This window comes from Limulus polyphemus, unplaced genomic scaffold (genome assembly GCF_000517525.1).
Source record: "Limulus polyphemus unplaced genomic scaffold, Limulus_polyphemus-2.1.2 Scaffold950, whole genome shotgun sequence".
NCBI lineage: Eukaryota > Metazoa > Arthropoda > Merostomata > Xiphosura > Limulidae > Limulus > Limulus polyphemus.
Genome location: NW_013666560.1, coordinates 177,498 through 203,799, shown reverse-complemented (window position 1 = coordinate 203,799; position 26,302 = coordinate 177,498). Strand labels below are relative to the sequence as shown.

At 32.5% G+C, this 26,302-nt stretch overlaps 1 protein-coding gene and 1 pseudogene across 2 annotated transcripts in view; one reads left to right on the top strand and one right to left on the bottom strand.

Annotated features, from left to right (window-relative positions):
* Positions 1-2,131, top strand: part of LOC106461393 (protein transport protein Sec24A-like) — a 57,142-nt gene extending 55,011 nt beyond the window's left edge. For both annotated transcript variants that reach the window (XM_022388338.1, XM_013921208.2), the window contains exon 23: positions 951-2,131. In XM_022388338.1, the coding sequence (XP_022244046.1) occupies positions 951-1,065 (115 nt within the window). In that variant the 3' untranslated portion in view covers positions 1,066-2,131. The remainder of the gene's footprint in view (positions 1-950) is intronic.
* Positions 2,132-9,361: 7,230 nt separating this feature from the next.
* Positions 9,362-26,302, bottom strand: part of LOC106461391 — a 150,999-nt pseudogene continuing 134,058 nt past the window's right edge.

The window sequence follows — 26,302 nt, the reverse complement described above, 5'->3', positions numbered from 1 at the left end:
GGTGGGATGAGCCCAAAATCTGTTCAACGGATTCTCTACAGATTGCGTTATTGTTGCAGAGCAGCTAGACGGAAGCCTTTATTAAGACCGGCCAAAATAGTCAGATGAAAGAAGTGGGCAAGTGATAGGATGACCAAGCCTCTGGACTTTTGGAAGACCGTATTGTTCTCAGACTAATCAAGATTATCTCAATTTTTGCACAGTGGAAGGATATGGGTCTGGAGAATGCCTCACCAAGAGTTTTGGCTCAACAGATTGCAGCCAACTGTGAAGCATGGTGGTTTCAGCATGATGGTTTGGGGAGTTGTTTGGGTTGGTGGGAGATCGAGCTTAGTGGAGTGCGTTGGCAACATAAATTTTGCGAAATACGTCGAAATATTGGAGGAAGGACTCTTGCCACTTTATTCCTCGGGTTTCGTGGACAAGAACACAATGTTGTTCCAGGAAGATGGAGCACTGTGTCACACTGCTAGAAATACCCAAAAGTGGCAGGAAGAAAATGGTATCCAGAAGTTGCCCTGGCCGAGCCAATCTCCTGACATGAACCCCATCGAAAACCTTTCGGCTATACTCAACTGGCAAGTCAAGAAACAACCAAAAAACCAACTTTGAAGAGCGATCTACTCCAAGTTTTGAAGCAAGAGTGGGCAAAACTCCCACAATCTAAAATTGATGAGATGATTCTCACAATGCCCCAAAGGATCAATGAACTCCATGGAGCAAAACGAAGATCTACTAGATATTAATTACATTATAAATATATCAATTCATGTGAATATGACTGAAACATTTCATTTTTTTCTGAAAAGGTGGTGTCTATTTACTTGTGACCATGCTGTGTAAGGTTTAATGCACTTATCTACAACATTCATAGTTTAAACACACATTTTTATATAAATATATTTTGTTATAGTATATTCTATGCTTGAGCAAACTTTGTTTTAATCTAGGGAGGACAGCAAGGACCGTTATAAATTTCTACAGCACATGATAGAGGATCGGTCAGAGTCATCTCTCTCCTACTATGAATTCTTGCAGCACTTGAAGCAACATATATCTAAATGAAGTTGAATGGATAGCATATATATAATAAAGTGAAACTCGTGGTCTCTGCAGGAGTAACTTTGTTAGATTGACATGATAATTGGGACTTAATATTTTATGTGATAGTATCACTAATCCTTTGTCCTGACATGTTCATGTAGACATTTCTTGAAAGCAAACAGTTTAAGAGGAAAACAAAATTCATGTATAGAAAATTAACAAAAATCAACTGGAAAAGCTTGAAAGTGCTTCTATTCATTATGAAACAAATTTCGAATGCCATGATGAAGATGTGAACAGTGTGTGTATGTGTGTGTGTGATGTTGCAGAAAATCTTAGAGAAGATAAAGATTTATGCAAGTTTTGATAGTATATAAAATTTTCACCAGAGGAATGATAAACATATTAAGTAGAAGGATTTTGTAATTTGATTCAAGTTTGTTTTTCAAAGAATGGAAGAAAATTTTGTGAAGAGAGGAGAGAAACTCTTAGTTGACAAAGTTTGTGCAGATATTAACATGCTGTTTTGATTTAGCAGAACAACATTTACAAGTACATGATTTGGCTTCAGTGTATAGTACATTGAAGTACTGTACTTATCAAGTACTGTGGTGTATATGCCTTTTCTTACTAAAGTTGTTCTCTTATTTTAGAAAACTACTCATACTGTGATAGCAGTACATGTTATACTTTAGTGCTGAGTTTTTACTGTCACTATACTGTAATCTAGTTTGGTTGGCACCTTTGGTACAAGTATCAAATATATAAATGAAAAACACACCTACACTTAATGATATTCAGTGAAGAACATGAAAAATACAGTTACTGAAAAAGATAAAAAAAAAGGCTTAAAATATGTGTGTGATTTTAAAGGGCTCATTATTAAGGTTGTTTTGTAGAAGTTCAGTGCAAGTTATAATTAGTTCTTTCTATTTTGATACTTATGTATAGTTCTTTGCTCTTGAGTTTGCTGTATGATATTCTGTATGGCTGTACTAGATAAGCATTATATGTTTGTGTGTGTTTGTGTGTATATATCTAAATAAACATTGTATCAGTTTCATGATAAAAAACATGTATAGCAAAACAAATGTTATCTTGTAATTCTCTATATTTCAAAAGAAAAGGTTTGATCTAATTTTGACCATCTAGAATTGCTAGAATACTTAAATATACATAAAACTAACTTGATTAAAGAAACAAATTTGAGAAGAAATAATTTAAGTATTTGTTAGTATTCAAGTGGTATAATAAATTTAAAACTGGGGGTCTATAGGTTGCACAATGAAGGGTACAAGAAAGAAATGTTCATGCAATTTAAATCAACATCTATTCAACAGGAAAATATTTTAATCTAAGTAACTGTGATCAAAAGTCAAGAGTTGAAACATTAATTATGGTAGAATAAAAATTATCATACAAATCTATTTCATGAGAAATTGAAATTACTGTGGTAAGAATGTTATTCCTAGTAACTGTACTCTTTTCAAGAATTATTGTGGTTTTGTTTAGTTCAAATTTAACTTCAGTATTTGTATCATACTGCTTTGAAACCACAAAACTAAAAAAGTAAATTACTTGTAATTAAGGAAATCATGAAAGAGATAAGCATAAGAATTTTGGTCTTTATGTGAAATTGTGTGTATTGCAAGTGTGATATCCTTGAATATATCTTGTATATTGAATTGCTTCTAATGCTCAGTTTTTTTTCTGGGAATTCACTATGATTTCTAATTGCTTAAAAGTTATGCCTTGACATTGGCTGCTGAACAACTTTTTTTATCTTCATGTTGAACCATAATAAAGAAGGGTAGTGCTGAATTCAATAGTGTAATTGTTATCTACAGTTATGTATCACTAACTGTTACAGCTGCTTTATGTAAACTAATGTTTTTATTTGAGAACGCTCAAGTACTATTAAAACAAAACTACAAAAAACAGACTATAATTATTTGAGAAATGGCTTTAGTTTTGGTCTACCTCTTTTCATTTATATGGTTTCTAAGATATTTACAGTACTGAAATTTGAAAACTGAATTATTTTAAATTATCCTGTAAATTTTGACAATAAAAGAGATTAGATATATTGATTTAAATATTTTTGCTGTCAGTTTCATCTCTCTGTCATTGTGTTTCAAACTCCTCGTCAGCTATAGAGATACTCTATAAATAAATCAATATTCCAAATGGATCGTCAGGAAGGGTTTGTTATGTTTGGTGTGGAGTATGGACTTATTCAGGATTGGGTTATTTAGGGCCGAAGCTAATTTGTTAAGTGAAATTGTGCTGTTGGTATGAAGAATGATTTAACCGTTTCTGTGTTTCAAAAATTATTTGACCGAGTTAATTTGGGCAAGTCCAAAATAAACCTTATACGGAATGAGTTAAGCTGTGATTTTTGCAATTTACAGTAACAAACACGAACGACGTTGTGGTTGACATACTCTGTATATCCTCACACAAATATAAAAAGAAAGAAAAGGTATATCACAGTGACTGAACTTGAAACATTGGCAAGTTTCAACTTCAATCCCTACGCGATTGAGTTAAACATGTGGATGTTGCCATAAACCGCGGCAACCAAAAAAATTCCTATCAAGTCGCCGCCTTGCAAATATGGCAAGAAACGTGTAAAGAGAAGCAGACATACGATGGCAATTTATCAATTTTAAGCCGTCAGTGTCATTAGAGTAGCCGACTGTTTTTTTATAAACAGTCGTCAAATTCACAGCTGAACGGCCTAGCCCTTGGCGTGGATGCAATGTTTTGAATTCTTTTTGATTTTTATGGTTTACTGTGTAAATTTTAATTAATGATTCTTCAGTTTAGCGCTAACCTGAACAGAATGATGGTATGTTGTCGTATTTGGAATCGTGTCTTTTATTGTTAGTAGTTAATTTTTAACTGCTCCAACTTTGAAGTATTATAATTAAGGCCATTCAACAATTTTTAATGTTAACAATCTCAAGATTATTTTCTTTACACCTTGAAATATTGAAAGGCCAAGCTGTGTTTTTAGTTACATAAAGTTAGTAGTAGTATATAGTATGTTGTTTATTATGTTTATATGTAAAACGTTTTTTTTTTTTTTAGTTTCAAAGTATGTTGAATTATGACTTTGAGCTCATGTGATCATTGTGTGAGCATGTATAGTACAAAATGTAAAATTTAGTAAATTGTATAGTTAATGTCTATATATATATAAAATTTTGTCTCGCAAAGTATTGGACAAATCAAAAAACGAAATAAGTTTAAAATAATACTAATTTTGAGTAATGATTAAATTATGTTAAGGAAACATAGAATTTTTAGTTTTGAGCATTAGTAAATTGATAGACAACGATTCATAAGCATAATGAAGTTATTTTATTTTGTGGAACATGCTACATGTTTCGACAGAACAATAGTCTGTAGAAACATGTAGAAAGTTCCACAAAATAAAACTACTTTATTATGTCAATAAATCGTTGTTTGCCAATTTACTATTATATTAGCGTAATATGCTTCTATGCACAAGTTCTGAGTTGTGTTTTGAATCTACCCTGTAAAAAAGTGCTAACATCAGTTGAATGGCCTAGTTGAGGCTTTGAAATAATTTGATCTGGCCTTTTGCAATGTAGTACGTAAAGCGTTTACAATGAAGGTGTTCTCTGCAGAATTTCGCACAAAAAAGATGGTTCGTTAGTAACTTTAAAGGCATCTTCATCTTTGTGTACAAGTCAAGACAAGATTACGAATATGAGAAGATTGCGACAAAAAACACAAAAAGATAAGTCATGAATGATATGGTTCCAGGAAGATGGTATAAAGTAGGGATGGGAGACCAGAATACTAATTGATTTGGAACTACTCTAGTGGAAGTTAAAATTTCAACCAATGAGAGAGATCTTTGTCATTGTTTTGTCCGTGCTGCTCCTGTCATATTATCTTTTATGTATGTGTGTCAAAATTGAATTTGAAAAGAAGGTTATCATAGACATTATGAGCATTTTAAAACCAAAAATGATGTTTAGATTTAAATTCAGTTAAGAGTTTTGCCTCACAAAGAAAGTTTGTACGTGGTTAACCTGTTTATTTTTTAAAATCCTGCAAAAACAATTTTACTTCAGATGTGTTTTTTTCCTGTATTTGAATTGAATATTATTATTACTACAATTTGCTATTGGCCATTATGAAAATTATTCTCATATTTTTATCGTGCATTTTGTTCTACAAAAACTTTTCACATCTTTGTAAAAGTGGGTTGGTAAAAACAAAATGGTGGAACTTGCAGTCTTAAACTCTTGTTGTTCTGTGGTAAAAAGCAAAAAAAAAAAAACATCTTAGAAAATGAAGATCAATTATAAAACTAATACTAAAATTCTTGTTTTAGCAAACTGTTGCAAGACATTTGAAAGTTTTATATTTGTAAATCGTTCTAATGATTACTTGTTCAAATACTTAGCATGGAAACTTCTTTTGTAGAATAGATTTTTTTATTAGCCAATTACTACCTCTTAAAATGTTACTTTATAATCATCGTATATATTTTAAAGTTTCACTAAAAAAGTAGGGAATAAAACATTCCCACTATTGTTTTTTTTTTGCTTTCTTTCTTAGTGACAGAAAACAGAGTATAATTTTTATGCAACTTGGGTTTTGGGCATCCAAACGTACCAAACTATCAACAAAAAGAATTGTGTAGCCTAACAGTTAATAGGTAAAAAAACAACAACTAAAAATTATAATGGATGTACGTCGATTTCTGGTATATTTCTGCATGGTACCTCAACAGCTGAGATTTCTTAGAAGAACAGTTTCTGTCAACACCATCTGTAAGAAGCTTTGGAACTTTGTGATAAGTAAATTTATTGTTACTACGAATCTTCAAATTAATGCTGTGTTCATAGTCTTTTATACCAGGAGTTTTCTATTTATGTATCAGTTAAAACAAACTGTCAAATTTATTTTTGTAGTAAATTTCACCGAGCTGCAATGTTTAGAATGTATTTTAAGATTGTCTAAACGAATAAGCCGTAACTACACGGACTCGGTAACCTCTCGCGATTAATCTGCACGCTGTAAACAGTGTCACTATTTTTTGTGCTACATTTTTTTGTGATTTTTCTAAAACTTTATGTTGTTTTTGTTTTGTTTTATTATGTTTTTGAGTGACCTCGAGATTCTGCGCTTCATGATAAATATTCATAACGAGAAGGCACAAATTATAATTTACTGTATGGTAGAATTACTCAAATTGCAGGTGAGTTGGAGTAATTAGTTAAACCACTCTTTGAATTTTGTTGGACTTAAATATTATTTAGTTTTCTAGTAATATTGGGCGTCAATTAGAAAATGCTATAGAACGTATAATTCGTTTACTTGCAACAATATTAATTGTAAATTACCATATTATTTAGCCGAGGACTGTGTTCGGTTTGTTTATCGATACGCAAAAACTAATTAAGTACTTGCGGTCGGGTTGTTCTGTTTCAATAGTAAGTAAAACCAAGATTAAGAAATATTTTATTTCTTGCTTTTGAAGTTCATATGTCATGCTGTGTTGTATCCTACAGAATGTATACTTCTTTTCGTGATTCATGACATACGTATGTTTTACTTACTGACGTCGCGGCAGTACAAATTGCAACTTTAAGCGTCCCTTATGTGTGTCATAACTAGGCCTAGGTGATCGTAACTGTGACAACTACAGTATAAGTAGCAGTAGTTTTATCATAACAATGAAAGAGTGTAGTAAGAACATTACTTACAGTTTTTGTATCTTTCGTAAACCCTTTTCGAATGCTTGAATTTTTATTCATTGTTTATCTTTTCACTTTTTTTTTTTTTGCTTTTACTTATTGTGAATTTTACAATAGGTGGCTTTAACGAGGATCACCATTTTTGGATGTTTTTTATTTCATAAGTAACGTGGCATGTTTTCTCATTGGTTGACAGTAATTGTATTCAAATTTGATATTACACTTTTGTTGTTAGAACTTTCCATACTGGAGCTCCCTCTTAGTACAAGAAAGTTGTCTTTGAACCGTCAAAGTTTTAACCTTTTTTTTGATCGACATCCCACTCTCCGCTTTGAGGTTAAAATCGTCAAGCGACTATTTAGCAAGAAAATCTAGTAATGTCCCATGAAGTTATAAATGGTTTTAAAACGCCAGAAAATCTGAATTTAGTGTTACATATTAAATAGCTAATAAGAATATCAAAGATATTGTTACGACAGCGGAAGTCACGCGACGCTGGAGTTTCTAGAAGGATCATGACTTATCGGGGAACCTCGCGAATGTCCCACTGTTTGCTAGACGCCCTCTTTTTTTAGTATATAAGCCAGCGATAGACAGATATGCAGATAGATTGAAGATAGAGATAATTGAGTCAAGCGAACAGTAGGCACCGTAAGTAAAGTGTGTGAATCACTGTGATTTATAGCTTGTGTTATAAAAGTTGTTAAGTGTATTACAAAGTTGTATCGAGAAAGAATAAACTAGTTTCAATTAAGAAAGGACTTGTATCGCTGAAATTCCTCGGAAAGAATTTATACCAGAAATTAAGGAAATTATCAAGCGAGCAGATACGTAACAATAGCTAAAACTCCTTTTATCTGTTCGTTAGTAAGTTTGTTATAGAAATCGATTTTATACCCTTTTCACGAGTTTATGTACCAGTTAACATTACCACAATAAAGATTGACAAAAACAAAAGTGGCTTTAGTTAGCAATACACACATACCTATTTACACGTTCTTATTAAAGCTGAAAAGCAAGAACATGTAAATATAAACGATGATTTGGTTCACTTTATTGCATAATTCTGTCTGTTTTTTTAAGTGCTCCAGTGAACGAGTCACAAAAACGTCATTTTGCAGTCAGGCGATGAAGCTTCTTTTTCTTTTTTTTTCGAGATTCTTCCATACAAAAATTTTGTTCCAATTTTTACTTCCGTCTTAAAACATTTTAACATCACAGTATTTTTAAGCTGATAGTTGATTAAATAAAACTGATATCCAAATATTTAACGTATGTTTTAAGAGAGTTACATCATTAATATTGTTACCAAGATGTATATGAATTAGTCGTTTCCAATATTTTTACGCACTATCAACAAGTAACTTGTTGTGCCTGCTGATTTTCGTGGTCCTACATCCGGGTTTTTCTTAATACTGGGGACGCAATATTAATGGACTGTATACTAAACAACAACAACAACAAAAAAATAAGTAAATTATTAATATACCAGATGCTGGTGAGAAAGAAACGTTTGATAACTCGGTCTTTTTTTAGTGTTAATTTGTATGTATTTGTTTTCTTTTTTCAGAGGAATCGTGATGAAAGTAGCAGTTCGTTTTTATTTCACAGTTTATTGATTTTTTTCCCATTTGTACAAATACATAGATAATCACAGCCTTATACAACCATAAACAATCTTTTACAGTCTTTATTTATTTATTGACATAATATTTCACATTACTTCAAAAGTAAAGCGTACAACACGTCTGACGCACAATAATTTACAAAATAGATTACGAATAATTACAAAACGCCACTGTGGATGGGTTGTGCAGTTAAAATATTTGTTGGTACGTTTGTCTTCAGTCGCCACTTTACAACGAATATATACGTGTTATAATTACTTTTGTGAGCACAAAACGAAAACTAAGCCGAATGTGCATAAATATGATTGGAATAAATACTCAATAAAAATATGAACAGTTAGGCACAATTTACGTTCAACTTTATCTGAAACGATTACACGGTATTTACTGAACACTGTAACCTACACCTATGTTACATACAAGATATACTTTATAGCAACGTGTTCATATCATGTGTCTGAACTGTTAAATGACGTCCCAGATGCAGGTGGACACTTGAATTGTATGATTATTCCTTTTTATGACATTAACTGATGGAATACACTGGTCACGATAGCGAATAACCACAAGTAAAGGGATCGGGTGCTACACAGAAGCTGATATTACAGTTATAAGATTGATAGTCGCTAGGGCATCAACCACTTTCAAAATTTTGCACACACCAGAAAAACAACAAACAAAAAATGTCTTTGACGAAAAAAGTTCATTCATGTTTGTCAGATTTTGCGAAACGTAGATGGATTTGTCTTAAACTGACGTTTTATATGGTTTATATAACACTTAAACTTTTGTGTTAAACACTCGTTAAGCTGTTGCTCGGACACAACTGAAGTTAATTGTTTGTTTGTTTTGAATTTCGCACAAATCTACACGAGGGTCGCTAATTTAGCACCCACCGCCAACTCTTGGGCTACTCTTTTACCAACGAATAGTGTGATTGAACGTCACATTATAACGCCCCCACGGCTGAAAAGGCGAAGCATGTTTGGTGTAACGGGTATTCGAACTCGCAGATTGCGAGTCGAGCGCCCTAACCACCTGGCCAGGTCGAGCCACTGAAGTTAATATTCACACTCGAATGTGGTAAGTTGAATTACTCATCACTATTCAGAATGCAAGGTAATTTAAATACGAATGAATTTCTAGGTGTAGTTTTCAGTAATGAACATAATTAATTAGTAGTGGGGGAAACATTTGAAAATTCGGTCTTTCTAACAGTGTTTAAGTCAGTATATATATATATAATTTTTTTCTGCATCTTTCTTTTTTACTTTTGTAATGAAGGCAGCAAGTACGAAGAATTTTAATTTTTACCGCCAGATGTGGGCATAGAACATAGTCTATTTCTTACATCATTCAAGGTAAAAAAACGCGCCATTATTTTATAAACAGCATACTTAATGTATAGCCTTTTTGAATTTTTGGCTTAAGTTATGCGGAGGATATTTTGATGTTGTAAGTTATTAAATTATTTCATGGTGAATACATGTGTATTTTCAGACAACCAAGAAAATATAAGTTTGCTAATTTTCTATTAACAAGTAGGTGTAAATGTCCCTCTTTATTGTCAACAAGCTTCCATTATTCTCAGCTCAAATTTTTAATTTGAATTGAATTCACATTCTAACGTTACTAACAATACCTTCTTGGCATTTCACGTGTAAACAAATAATAATAAGTTAGCAATTCAAATTATCTATGTTACTGATTTTTTATGAAATTGATTTTTGTTTTTTCGTTTTAAGCCAATTGTTACAGTGGCTATGAACATTAGTCTGTTACAAAACCTTTAATATTTTTTTCAAGTGTTCTAATATTATGTCTTTCTGTTTATCTGATTAAATCGAAAAGTAACTGGCAAACGGATAGTGAGAAACAAAACGAAAAATGAAAGAGATGAAAACACAACATTGCTTTGTGCGATTTATTAGATTAAAAACATCTGTGTGACGTACGCCACCTTCTTACTTGATTTTATATTTGTAAGGATTTTGTTAATAGACCCCATCAAACTCTTAGAAACTACTGGTAGTTTTGATTTAAGGCGTTGTGGGGAACATTACGTTTAGTTTTTAGAATAAATAATAATTTTGATAACATTAATCTGATACATTAAAATCTAAGTTGTGTAAAAGAACACATTGACTTGAACCTTGATCCTAAGACTAGACACGAATGTTTACAGGTTTGAAAACGTAGTTCTCTTGCAATGTTCATCCACACTTAGCCTAAAACCCATATGTGTGAATACGTTTTTCCGAATTTAATGAAAGACACAATACAGACTTGCATAAATTATCGTATTATCAGTAGCGCTTCCTAGGTGGCGAGAGTGTATTAATTTCCTACTACGAAGGGGTATTTCTAGTATAATTCTCTTGTCTAAAGATAAAACATTTTGTTCTCTTACCTAAACTATAGAATGCGATAAACTTTTACTTGGTGATAAACGAAAATGCATTCAATTTTTGCAATAACTGAAAAATATGAAAAATAAAAAAAATATTTGTTCTTTTAAATATATAAGAATCAAAACTCGTTGAAATTTTTTTATATGTATATAGCTTTTCGAGCTATTAAACTATAGAATTTATATCGCAAAAAGTGTGTAGCACATTCAGGCTATTTGCAAAATGTCCCGGACAAGAAAGGAAAGCAGCAAAAAAAGTAAGAAAAAAAAAAGTATTAACGTATCAAAACAAATCAAAGTTATGAAACTTTTACACTTCTAAGCAATATAATTTGGTAATGGAACGATTCTTTAATTTTGTCAAACTATCGGGTATTGGTGTACTCTTTCACGTCACAAGGCCTTCTTTCTTCTCGAAGAAAAAAGTTTACTAACAGAGATTTCACTTTTCTTTTGTGACGCTGCGTGTTTTTTGTTCATATGTTATTTGTTGCTGGTGGATTTTAATTTAGGAAAAGTATAAATTACATAAACTTGGAACTTACGAATTACAGTGTTAGAATGTCTTTCTCAGTATATCATGCTTTCTGTATATCTCTGCCCATCAGGTATACAGTATATGTTTGCTCTGTTAATAATCATTTGTAATTACGAGGAACTGACAAATGTAAAAAGAAATATATATATATGTATGTTAGCTGCAGGAATGAAATTTTCTATCAATTTACTATTTTCAACTTAGAGTATACAAAGTTTAGAAAGTGGAGTAAAAATCTGGATCATTTTCGTAACATAATTTGCTGCTGTGGTGATTTGTGAGTAACTGTTCAATCAACTGAATACGTATGACACTAAGAACAAAGACAATTGGCTGAATAAAGTACCTGTCTGTAGAGATTATGACAAGGTGTTTGAAATGCAGGCTGAACAGATAACCGAGTAAAGGTAACCATTTTGAATATATTGATTTCTCCCTAAGTTTTGTAAATATATCTTAAATATATTCTTTTAAAACTATCTATGCAATTGAGCACACACTAGACTCTTTGATAACCATTAAAGTTTTTGATTCAGGCTCCTCCGGTGTTGTTTCATTTTCTTCCAAACTCCCAGCCCGACTAAGATTTGGAAATTCTTTGGCAAGTCTGGTCACCGGTGAACGAACTAGAAAATCTGCTTTTCCATCTACCTTCGGATGTTGTGGAGACAAAATTGGCGACTGGGGCTGCTGAGTGAACTCCGGAAAACATGCGAACATGCTATGCTGTTTTTTCAACACTTTGTGTTTGGGAAGTTTAGATTTGGGTTGTATACCTCCACTATCAGGTAAAGTGGGGATACGAATACTAGCCCGACTTCCTAATGAACCGTCCCAGACTGTTCCGGCTAGATGAAGTGCCTCCCGGGAGCCGAAGGGAGAAGGCACCCTCTTGAAGTCTTCTAGACTGATTCCTATATCGTGTTTTGGAGAGCGGAGATCCCAATAAAACGAGTCAAAGGACTGCTCACGTTTCAAATTACCTCTAAGAAGAACACGCTTTGGAAGAACACCTCTCCACGCATGACCTGAATTTGGGCGGATGAGATTATATATATATATATTTGTTTTAGTTTAGTTTGTTTGTAATTAAAGCACAAAGCTACACAATGGGCTATCTGTGCTCTGCCCACCACGGGGATCGAAACCAAATTTCTGGCGTTGTAAGTCCGCAAACATACCGCTGAGCCACTGGGCGGGGCATATATTTTTCATAAGACAGCACACAAGATTTATAGAACGAATGCTTTGAAACTTTTGTCATTTCTTCGAGATGCCGACATAGACTAATTATCAATAAAAATTAGCTCCCCCTCTCTTCGTGGATTAGCGCTAAATTTGAGAACTTATAACATTAAAGTTCAGAGTTCGATCACTGCCGTGGTGACAGCACATAGAGCTCATTGTGCAGTTTTGTGCTTAATAACAAACAATATAAAATGTTCTTCTAATGTGCTTTTAAAACAATTTCTTGTCTTTTATGATTTTTTTCAAATTCAAATGAATATAATGTTTTTAGGAACCAATAAACAAAGTAAAATTTACGACTTTCAATTTTGAATAAAGAGAGCATGGTTAATAGGATGATGATTGGTTGAAGATGAACACCTACAACATATTTACTCTTAACATGAACACAAACGTTAAGGCTTATATGTCACTAACTCCAGCAAGCCGATTAGAATAAAGTAATGCTATCTCTCCACCAATTTATGCATTTTATTGAATTTCTTTGCCAGTCTGTTAACAAAAGTCATAAAAAGAACTTACGATATAGCAGCTTGTAGAGTATTATTGATAACTTACAGAGGATATGTGCAAACGTAGTGTTAAAAAATACCTGCCAAACTAATGTTTTTCTTGCATTGTATATCTAACCATGTATAATTGTTGAAACACATTTTTTCCATAGAAAAGTGGCAACCAGAAATGTCTAAAATATCACAAGTAAAAAATAAAACCCTACATGTTCAGATTTTAAAACACTGTAAGAGAGCTATATTAATTAAACCTACCTGGAAATTTTCCGTCATCATTCACAGGTGTTCCTGGAGGAAGGTCTAGTTTCATTCCTTTTCCTGGGTTGTTGTGGAGGCGTATAATCGGAACCAAATTGTTATTGGCAAGCTGTATAACAATGTGGCCCACGTTTAGAGATGTTGCCATGGAAATCATTGTCAAATGTAATGCTAACATGGCTATCCGCTGACCAGTCTGTGTACTCCATATTTGAAGTGTGTTGTCATCAGAACCTTCATTTCAATAAAATAGCTATTTATAAATTCTGAGGGCTTGAATAAATTCAAAGAATAATATAAATTTGACACAACTTGGTTAAATTAAAATACCGAAATTTTTATCAACCCCGCGACCTTGAAGACAAATACATTAGAATGACTAATATAAACTATAAAAAAAAGGTAATATACGGATAATGCAAACTTTAAAAATATTTCTTTAGATACACAACATATGTGGAACTTCAGTTTGATTGAAAATATTTTATCATCAAATTTTAAATATTATTCAAAATTAGATGTATATAATATTGTAAGAAATCTTTTGTGTAATTACTAAACGCAATATGCATAAATAAAATCAATTCAGTACCAACGTGTTAATGGCTAATGAAATTAGCACCACCTACCAGAGATCACGACACTTCCCTCTAGCGTAAGCTGTACAGTTTTTACTGATTCTGTGTGACCTCTTAAGGTGAAGTTGTCGTCTCCTGTAGTCATATCCCAAACGATGAGATTGTGATCCATGGAACCAGATACAACAAGCGAGGGACTAAAAGGTGCTACAGCTACGCATGTAACAGGGCCCTCATGACCCACAAGGACCTGGTAGCGGGATGAACAAACAAAACAAATTCTCGTTTTTAGTTCCAAGAAGTATTTTGAAAATGATTGGTATTTGTCGATAAAAGAATACTTAATGTATTAAAGTAAGCTATTCTATAATATTTCAGAAAGAAAACATCTCAACATCGAAGATGGAAACCTTATCTTTTTTTTAGACTGAAGTATACCATTTCGAAGAAGCCTTAGAACATTGTGAAAACTTCGTTGACAAGCTACAGCCTATAACCTGATACATCAACATTGGTTGTCTTAAATACAAGATGACAATTAATTACGTGATCTTTAAGCAATTACATAGTATTTTCTCGACAAATTATAATTCTCCCTCAGTCTATTCAACCCATCTTAAAGTATAGTGTCCCTAACTCAAGCAAGTTGGTTAAAGTATGGTGATGTCATCCTACCGTTAATTTATACATTTTATTGTATTTCGGGGGTTCATAGTTCTTGTCTGAGCTTTGGGGCCCTGGGTTACGTTATAAGGGTGAAGATCAAATTCTACTTTTCAATTAGAATAGTGCATGAATTAACGATAGGCGCTGTTGATTAACTCCCTTCTCTCTAGTCTATCAATTAAACATTAGGAGTGGCTAGGGAAGTTAGCCCTTGTGTAGCTTTGGGCGAATATACAACACAAACATTTTACAATTTATACTTTAATTGTATGGAAACCGCACTGTTCGATAAGTGGTTTGGAACCGTACTGAATATTCATGTATCCATGATTCATACATTAGTTTTGTCAATCATAATATGAAAATGATGGAAAAGGTGAACCTCAGCTTTTATCTATGAAACTTATTTTTTTTGTTTGTTTTGTTGTTAAGCGCAAAGTTACACAATGGGCTATCTGTACTGTGGAAACCAAGGGTATCGAAACCCGGTTTTTAGCGTTATAAGCCTCCAGACTTACTGCTGATCCATTGGAGAGCAAAACTTAGTTAAAGACATGCTAAATTATAGAAAACCACAATATCACGAATACTTTTCTACGATCGGTTTAGTTGTTTCACGTCGTGTACATACTGAGTACTTGTTCGGAACAGTCCATCCTTACGGAATGTGTAGATAATTATTGGAAGTCACTCTCCATTCAAACAGTAACTTAATTCCAAGGTTTAAAATGAAAAGAAAACAACAACAGCAAAAACAATAAAAAACACGACTAGTCGAGAACTGCAGCTGACTTTGCTAAAAACTGCAGTTCTAAGATGGTTATAATATGAGCACTGTTATCTAATTTAAGCTTACATGTTTTCGTTTTATGTCTTTCAATACCAAGCGGTAAAGAAAATATGAGTACTAAATTTAGTTGGAAAGCTGAGAATCCTGAAACTTTCTGTTGAAATTCAAGAGCATGTATATATATATATATAAAGTCGTTTGTTTGTGTGTATTTACCTAAAATCTACACCAAATCATTTCCCACACTTAAGTCTATTTAAAGTTACTTTGTCTGACACCTATCATTGATCTGAATGAATTGCAGATTTTATTTATATATTTGTTAATGAATAAAAAATCTCTTTCAATGTTTATAAATCAGAGTGGTTTCTTGAGAAAATGTTCTTGATACATTGAGCTTACTAACGTTAATAAAGTTATAACTACAGTTATTTACATGCCTTCTTTTGCAATGAACAATGAATCGATTGCATTAACAAATATATTGATGACTTAATTTTTGTTGGGAATATTATATCACTTGTTGATGATTTGAAAAGTTTTATGCTAATATATTAATTTTGAGACGTTTTGTAATATTTTACAAAGTGAACAGTAGCTTAACCCAGCGGCAGGTAACTATTAAGCCTTTTAAACGGCATAGGTGCGTAGTTTTTACACAGTATTTAATATAACCACTTAAACATTCAGTTAACTAAACTTACCACATCTTAAGTAAGTTACCCGTATGCAAAATAACTTACTTGAGTTAGTTTACCTGTGTGTCAAAAGATTCACGTAAGAAAGCTTACCGGCACGAAATGACTCGAACAAGTTTATCTACATGGCGAGTAATATCCTTAAGGACATTTTATGGGTACGACAGATGGTTTACGTAAGTAAGGCTTATTTGGTATGACAAACGACTTATTCCATTAAATGTATCAATGTATTAAATGTCTTATCTGAGTAATTTCACTGGTATGACAAACAATTTAAATGAGTAAGATTACTAGTATGGAGATTTACATACACGAGTAAGATCACTAGTATGACAAGTGACTTACTCGAGTAGGTTTACCGATATGACAATGACTTACTTGGGTATGTTTACCAGTATGACAGTCACTTATATACCTGAGTAAGTTTCCCTGTGGCGACCTCCCATACTTTGAGCGACATATCCTGAGAGCCAGTGACAACAGTCTTGCAATCATAGGTGACAGTGTAGCACAGAACTGCATCACTGTGAGTGACCGTTTTCTCTGAGTCGATATCCAATAATGACCAGAACCGAACACTATTATAACAAGAATGAACATTCATTTTCTGTCGGGTACAAGATGGTAAGTAAAATTATGAAATCTATGTAAAACATTATTTATGAACTCGATGTTGTGTTATGAGTTAAGGTATTTTTTCTTCATGAATAATGGAGATACGTTACGTTACAAATCTGTTTTTTGGAGTACATGCTTTAAACCATGTGAAAGGAGAGCTTTTATCACTGCAATAATAACATGGACTTAGACTATAGTAAATATTTTCTTAGATATTTTACTTGTATGGAACTTTGATATCAGTCGATCCAGTAAGTCTGAATACACAATTATTCCCAACAGCTTACTGTGTAGAAGCAATTATCTACAATCTTATACTATAAAACCCAATGTGTAGCTGTCTGTCTGTCTCTCGGTCACGCAGTGATGTCATAGCAATTTATTAGATAATTTAAGTAGTTTGGCTTCATGTCAATTAGAAGCGAATAGTCTACGATTGATAGAAAATTAAAGATGTATTTGGTCTAAAATGTACAAAAAATTGCACCTTTTATTTTGCAATTTGAAAATGTATCTTTGTTAAATCGTCGAGTTACGCCAGAAAGGACGTAAATATACTTTAGTAAACACTTTATACAACATATTAAAAGCTCATGAAAGTTTTTAAAAAGGTCAAACGTTAGGTCGTACAATAATATTAGAAGATTATTGATAGTATTAAGTGCGGTAAGGTTTAGCCCTAACTGAACTAAAGCAAAAAACGTACACAAGTTACAGTGTTAATTTATCTCTTTATCGAATATAGGCCATACTAAATAAAGGCTTAACTAATGTTAGGATTAAGACAAGTGGACTTATAGATTTCAGTGTCTGCGATTAGAATTATTTTGTATTACTCTAGAAATCCTGTATTCAAATAATTACTATTGCAATAAAGATACTAATTTGGCCGCAAATGTTTTGCTCATCTCTGCTAGTTTGTTACACAATAATATGTGTTATACAAGTCTACTTATGTTTAAAATCAACTATCCCCACCTATTATCATTTTTGCCACCTATTACGAATACTGTACTAGCATGAAGTGACATCTGGTGAACCAGCCTTGTATAGATGAGAAGCTGATTTCCACTGTCTGCTTGCCAGAGTCTACAGTTGCCTTGAACATCTGCAGAAAGGACCCGACGGCTGTCTGATGTCACAGAAGCATAAGCTATTCTACTCTGATGTTCCTGAAAAATTTCAAATACAGAGTTTAACTTTATAAATGTAATTTTACAAGCAAATATATATTTAACAAAATCTGTCTTGCTTGTTTAGTATTAATTTTCGCTATTAAAGATTCTGTGTTACAACTTTTGAATTTAATTCAATTGCAGTGATTTTCCTAGTGAATGTTAGGCCTACAAAGATCTATAAGGTGATCGCCGCATATTACACCAGATCAGTGTATACTGTGTTAGAAATTTCAAATCTAAATAACACGAATTGTAGTATATAAGTGGTTTTCTCTCGAGTTTACATATTGGTTGTTTGGAATTTCGCGCAAAGCTACACGAGGGCTATCTGCGCTAGCCGTCCCTAATTTAGCCGTGTAAGACTAGAGGAAAGGCAGCTAGTCATCACCACCACCCACCGCCAACTCTTGGGCTACTCTTTTACCAACGAATAGTAGGATTGACCGTCACATTATAACGCCCCAACGGCTGAAAGGGAGAGCATATTTGGTGGGACAGGGATTCGAACCCGCGACCCTCAGATTGCGAGTCGAGCGCCCTAACCACCTGGCCATTGCATATTGTAATTATGACGTAGCCTCCTTTTGTGATTATGACTATAACTTTATTTAAAAGTACTGGTATCTAGGTTTCAGGAGCACAGCCACTCAAATCACTACGATGTTAATTCTGAAACATCAAGTTCGTCATTTTTCTTTTGAGGCACCATACATTGAATTAAACACATCGCAAGTATAGTACAAACATTGTTTCAAAACCAAACAAAATATCAACATAAGTAATCGCAAAATATACTTTAGACAAAATAAAATTAACACTGTATGAAAAATGAGGATATTATAATAGGTCACAAGTAAAACACCGAAAATATGATTACAAGGAAATAATTAATTTTAGCTTTATCAATAACTAGCTGGAGTATCCTTCCGTTGGACGGGTGAAATAAAAACTCGTTTGTAACAAAAGATAGAAAATCGTGCTTTTATTTTTTTTCTTAACATAATAAACATTAAAAGTACAACACAAATACATAAAGGTACCAATACTGAAAAGAAAGACATACTGTTTTCAAGAATTCTATGAATATGAAATTAGATGGGGGCCACCCCCCCTCATGACCTTCTTCATGTCATCCTCTATCACTTTGTCAAGTTGTGCTGATTTGGCAGTTTTTTTTCGAAATTAGAGTGGGTCAACCCCCACCCACTTTCATGACCTTCCCCATATCATCCTATATTACTGTGTCAAGTTTGGTGCTGATTGATCAATAAACATGGAAACGTATAAGATACAAACTCAGCTTAATATATTAGATTGGATTCCAAAAATATCTTCCTTCGTTACAAAATATGTCATTAATGAAAAGATTTCTTAAGGTCTCCAGAGAGCCGCTGATTGTGATCTAGTAATTACTAATAATTCCCGCAGGGTTTGTTTGTGTTTTTAACACAATGCTAGAAAATTGGCTTTTTGCACTCTGTCCACCTCGGAAAATCGAACTCCGGATTTAGCATTATACTTATCTTTAGATGCTGTTGTGTGCGTAGTCTGTAGATGCTATGTTTCCTCTGTAGTCTGTAGATAATGTGTTTTCTGTGTAGTTTGTAGATGCTGTGTTTTCTGTGTAGTCTGTAGATGCTGTATTTCATCTGTTGTCCGTAGATGCTGTGTTTTCTGTGTCGTCTGTAGATGTGTGTTTCATCTGTTGTCCGTAGATGCTGTGTTTTCTGTGTCGTCTGTAGATGTGTGTTTCATCTGTTGTCCGTAGATGCTGTGTTTTCTGTGTCGTCTGTAGATGTGTGTATCATATGTTGTCCGTAGATGCTGTGTCTTCTGTGTCGTCTGTAGATGTGTGTTTCATATGTTGTCCGTAGATGCTGTGTTTTCTGTGTAGTCTGTAGATGTGTGTTTCATCTGTTGTCTGTAGATGCTGTTTTCCATGTAGTCTGTAGATGTGTGTTTCATCTGTTGTACGTAGATGCTGTTTTCTATGTAGTCTGTAGATGTGTGTTTCATCTGTTGTCCGTAGATGCTGTTTTCTATGTAGTCTGTAGATGTTATGTAAACATATCGCTGACCTACAGGGGGACTTCCTCTTGAAAGTTTACATAATAGCTTCAATTTAAAGAACATTCACTTTGTATCTGCCCGTTACACTATTCTTAGCATTGTTTCACGGTGTGTGATTTTACTTTCACTTAAATATATGCATTTGCGAACAATTCATAAAATACTTGAAAAAGCAAACAAAAAACAACAACAATTCTGAACTGTTTATCTAATTGAGAGATCATTTGGACTGTCCGGTCACTTGTAAGTGAAGTGACTCTTTCACTTGGATGGCCTTAGGTCAAGAGTAATTTTTATTTGCTTTTTCCCTGTTTCCAAAACCCCGAAGAACAAGTTGATGCTCTAACGAATTAAGAATTATATAAACCCAATTTAAGTTAATTTGAAATAACGTTAAAGTTTCTAAGTTTTTATGATAAACAATTTCAATTAATTTTATGCCATATAGACACCATATAATGTGCGGGAAGAATATAATCTTTATTCCTTTTTTTTACATTCCAACAAACTTGAAAACTACACTTTATCTGCAAGATCAAGACTTTGTGAGTTTACCAAGAGTAATTTAGTGGAAGTTTTTACATTTATCGCTCCAGGATATTTCGAATTCACTAATAGACTCGTAGCTTATACCGAATTGAAATTCATGTAGTTTACGGTTTAAGGTCGATTTAAATTTTTTGCGCTTTAGTACCTTTTTTGGTTATTAGTGAGACTTTTCCTTAAATCGGTAATTTGCTGAAAACAGAAAGCCTTATAAGTTCAGAACTTAATTTCCATAATGGCTGATTCTTTCCCTCCGGTAAGATTTATTAATGGAATAGACCGTGAAATATGCGCACAATGTAAATTTACGAATTGAAGTTTGTTACTTATTTGAATTTAGTAATATTATCTATGTCACAATGACCACTATCATGCGATTGTTTACTTACTCCCACAATTGTAAGGAAAGTCATGGAGAATGAGACATTAACTTAAACCTGCGACAAACGTACAGAATACATACGCAATTGAAGTACATTACATTTTTCTAACTATCTGAAGTATATTAAATATTAAAGAGTAGAGTTTTAAAAGTCAATTAACGACATACCCTTAATTCCCTCAACTAAGGTCAATAACCCATCTCTACGTTTAAAAACTAAATCAAGATTTAATTAACTAGACATTTAATCTAATGGTATATAAGTCATTTTAACGAGAAGCAACATTGTATCAGTAAAATATGATGTGATTAAAATTAACATTAATCTTAGTATGATGTAAATAGAGAGACATTGTTAAAATTTCTGGACGGGGATAGCAAATATGTGGCCATCATTTCCATCAAAGGATCTCCATCGTAACAGTATTTATTTCTTATTCATGTTATATTATTGTGATGCTACACAATTTACTCATTAACTTTTCTATTTTAACTGTTTAAATTAAGATTAAATACACAACGTTAAAAACTTGGATTAAGATTTACTACAATCATTAACCATTCGAACAAAGGTAAACTATACAGATTACCTATCTGCACCAGTAGTGAGAACCTTATAATCTAAACTTAAGACCAACTACAACTTCTAATTGAAATTGTTATCTACTAAAGTAAACTGTTAAACTAGAGTTAATTAAGGTTAACTAATATTTTTATACAATCATTAATTATAAATCCAGATTAGACAGATTAAACAACAAGCATAATCTCCTAGCATCGCAATCAATTGTGAAAATGCAGCGTAATTTCGGTTGGAGGGATAAAAGTTGTTTTCCCATCTAGTAATTGAATTTCGATAATCCGGTTCTACTCTCCAGTAAGATGCAGTCCTCGTACATCAGTAATAGGTTCTATACTTCTACTATAACAAAAATACTAGTTTAATTTTAAATTTAACAGATACACACTGATGACAATCTCCATCCAAGCGTAATCTTCATGATTGACAGGGCTTTTCCAATTAAGCTCAAAATTAAATAAACTCCGTCGTTTGATTTAGGATTCAAAAAGGCTTTCTTTGAAAAAAGATTTTACTAGGTTGTGAAAATATAGGCTTTAAAATATTCTTATTGTATCATTAGACGACGAAAATGAGACAGCCATTGTTTAACTTTATTACGGGTGACTGTTTTGTCACTTAAAAAGACAATCGGCATATCAATGGTAAACGACATAAGTATCATCGCACAGTTTCTACACAAAATCACAGTGGACCTCTAAATACACCTAAATGAAATACATTAATATTCTGGTAATAACTGCAATGAAAAAATAAAACAAAACAAAACACACACACAAAGAAACAGCAATCTTACACAAACCTTGAACGTAGAAACCACCAAACCAAGGGTTAATCCCCAAACTCGGAGTGTCATATCTTCTGACCCTGAGACAACAAAGAGGCCATTAGGAGCAAAGGCCACACAGTTAACAGGAGCAGTGTGTCCTTCCAATGTTGTGTGTGTTTCCCCCCGTAGAAAGATGCCACACTTTCACCAAGTGGTCTTTAGAACCTGAGAAGCAAGATGATTAATCTCGAACCTTCAGAGAAGGTTCAAAATATCAAACAAACAACAAAAAGACATCAAATAAATGATTTAAGAGCAAAATTTTCAAGAGCAAGGTAAGTTAGAATGGCATTATACATTTCCTCATAAGCTGTTTCGAAAGTGATTTAAATAACAAGCGGGGAAAAAATGATAGTCTGTTTAACATATGTTATTCTATGAAAAATTTCTAAATGCAATTTAGTGAAATATTTACTATACTTTAATTTCCCACAAGAATAATAATTTAAGCAGATTTTCTGATTTATGAATTAAGAAAATGTATATGAAAACATTGCCATTTGTTGTCAATGGCAATTTCTTGCCTACCAGTGGTACAGCGGTATGTCTATGGACTTAAACGCTAGAAACCGGGTTTCGATACGCGTTGTGAGTAGAGCACAAATAGCCCATTGTGTAGCTTTGTGCTTATCTTCAAACAAACAAATCGACAATTCTTCCAACAAAAATAATTAGAGATTGCTGAAATAAAAGTTGGTCTAATTTTTAAAGCAATAAATAGCTTTAAGATTAGACAACTCTTAATGATAAATATCTTTATATTAATTTTATGAATTTCCGAGGCAATATTTGCTATTACAGACTTATTTATCTTTGTCAGTCATAAGTTTTGTCTTAGGCGTTTATCTTTGTGTAAGCACTAATATCCACATAAGATTAGGGATACATTAATCGAATGTGCACGGAGTTGGTCCAATAGACCGATAGACCCTATACAAGAGAAGGAATGTTGACTAATTCTCTGAATGCCCTACATGTATATATATACACGAAATGTGGCAGAATTTTAGTAAAGTGTGCAAGTCTGTTGGTCAAAAAATGTAGATGTGTTACAAAAATTATTTGTATTTAAGATATGTTTGTGAACTCACGACTGAAACTCTCAGAAGTCGAAGTGTAAGGTGATGTTCGTATGAAGAATACTCCACATATTTGTATATCTCCTAGAACCCCCAAAGTTCACATGTAAAGTTTTTTCAGTATCTCTGTATATTGCATTTTATATTTACTCTCGTCTATCACGAACTGTTACTAAGTCATTAGTGTAGGGTAAAATTAATAGTTGATAAATATGGCATCAGATACGTAATATCATGTTGAATGACAACCTGTAAAAGGTCGTGGTATGCGCATATCGATTCCTACTCGCGCACATAGGGTTAATATAATTAATTCGCTCTGTCCCAGCCTCTTTAAGAAAATAATTAGTAAAAACCAAAACGGACAATGACAATAATAATTGCCTTAGGAATAGCAGAAAAAAAATTTATTGATTATTGTTAACGAAATAAGTAAATACATCCAAAATAAGCAAATCTTGCTGATTAAGCATACCCATGACGTTATTAAAAATCTATTATGAATTTGTAACGTTGTTCAAAAGTGTTTTCCCATTTCTCACCATTTTGGTACATACTCAACTCTTTGTGAAAGTGATAATTAAGATAAAAACAACGAATACAAAGAGAGTCCCAATATAACACACATATTTAAAATTCATTTTAAATCATCTTGCTGAAGCGATAGCAAAACGTTATATAAATGTCGTTGTAATCGTAATTTTATTTTTACAACATAACCCTCTATCGCAAGCATTATGAAAATACGGTAAAAATGTTTTCTTTGAATTTCTCACTTAAATAAATATATATTGCATACAAAATATATTTTAGTAAGTTATAAAGGGGGTACGTAACCTAGAAATGACGTTGTTTAATTGAGGAACCAACAAAAATAATTCCGTGGTTTATTTAAACTGTTTCCTGGAAGCTAGATCATTCAACTACAGAACCGAAATGTTTGCATGTGTATTAAGCAATAAAAGGTAGAATTGTTACCCTTACGTTACAATGTGCAATAGAGGTTTAATCGATACAATTGCTTTTTAGCTTTTCTTTACAAAGCTCGTTTGTTACACAAAATATAGTTTTAGAAAGAATACTTTAGTAAACACAAATTGTCAATCTTAAATAGTATAGATTAAAACATCAAAGTTATCTGGTTCATAAACAGAGAAGTGGTTGAAACTGTTGGCTTTAATTAAGGAGCGTATTTTTTTGCATCACAGTTACGTTGTTAACGATCGAGTCTGGGACATTTCATTACGGACAGCTTGTGACATGGATTTTTTGTTACGAAAAACATTTCGTTACGGCATCCAACTTACCATCATAGAGTTGGTGTAATAACAGCTTAATTGCCCAATACAAATGTTATTGAGTTGTTTAAATTGTAATGTTATCTAATACAAACACAATGTAGAGTTGTTGTTGAGATTTCTTGATTATTCAATAAACACTTCATAGTGTTCTTGTTATTATTAAGTTCAGACCAAAAATAAGCAGTATAATTCAGAATTAAAAAGCAACCTGTACATTAAAGAAGCCTATTCTATAAAGCAAATTGACAAGAATTTCATAATATCATAAATTAATACACAAAAAAATCAAAGCTTTTAATAATTAGAATCGCCAGTTAGGTACACTTGTTGATGGCGATAGTATCAGCCAGTTTAAGAGAAATAGGTTGGTTGTAAATCCAAAACTAAGCTAACAATGCAAAATAATCTTCACAAGTTTAAATTAGTTATCACAATACATAATATTCAAAAGTATTTTAAACATCATAACCAATAATATTAACGAAAATAAATTTGAATAAAATTAGAGTATGCCATTATTTACCAAACACATAAAAACTAGTTACTTGTTTCTAGGATCCACACAATTTATCAATACATGAAACATGAGTAAAATGTAAGCTTTCATGTATGTGCAGTAGTGCATATCCAAGAACAAAAACTGATCAAAGATGCAGAAAAAGTTAATAATCATAAACAAGTAAACATTAACCGCCGTACTTACCATCATTGTAACAGGCCTGACTGTTATAATTATTTGTTGACCCAAGCTGTGCTGATGAACCTTGCATATGGTACGGTGAATTAATGAGTGTATTAGGCCTATACGTTAGAGATTATTTGTTGACCCAAGCTGTGCTGATGAGCCTTGCATATGGTACGGTGAATTAATGAGTGTATTAGGCCTATACGTTACAGATTATATTTTCAATTTTACCTTTGATGAAAATGAAATAAACCTGTAACATAATCATTAAACAGTTGGTCCGCTGTGTAATATCGAATAATGAATACACCTAAATCAATTTAGGTTACAGCATGGTGAGTTATAAAAAGACTCAAAAACACAATTATTTGATTGTTGGATAAAACCATTGTAATATTATTTTTATAACTGCTTGATTATTCAATAAACACGTTGTATAATTGTTATTATTTGTACGTGGTTGTATAATAAACACATTGTAGAATTGTTGTACGATTGCTTAATTATCCAATATACATGTTATAGGGTTATTGTTATGATTGCTCAATAACTGCATGTTATGATAATTCTACAATAAGCATGTTTCAATGTAATTGGTATGATAGATTGATTGTCCAGTAGAGGTTATTAAAAAATATGAAGCTTTTTTGAATAGACAAAATTTCTAGAACTAATAATTATTTCGTTATTTTTTAAAGTTTATTTTTTGAGAATTATGATATCTTGCTGCATCTCTTTTCTTACCAACTACTTAAAGCCGTATAATAAGTATTAAAGTGTTATAAATACTAAAACATTATTGTAAATTAGACATCATGAAATTTATAGCAATATTAGACCAACCAGTTTGTCATGATATAAAATACTGTTTAGTTTGGATATTATTGATTAATTTATTTTTGTGAGTGAATATTTTATTA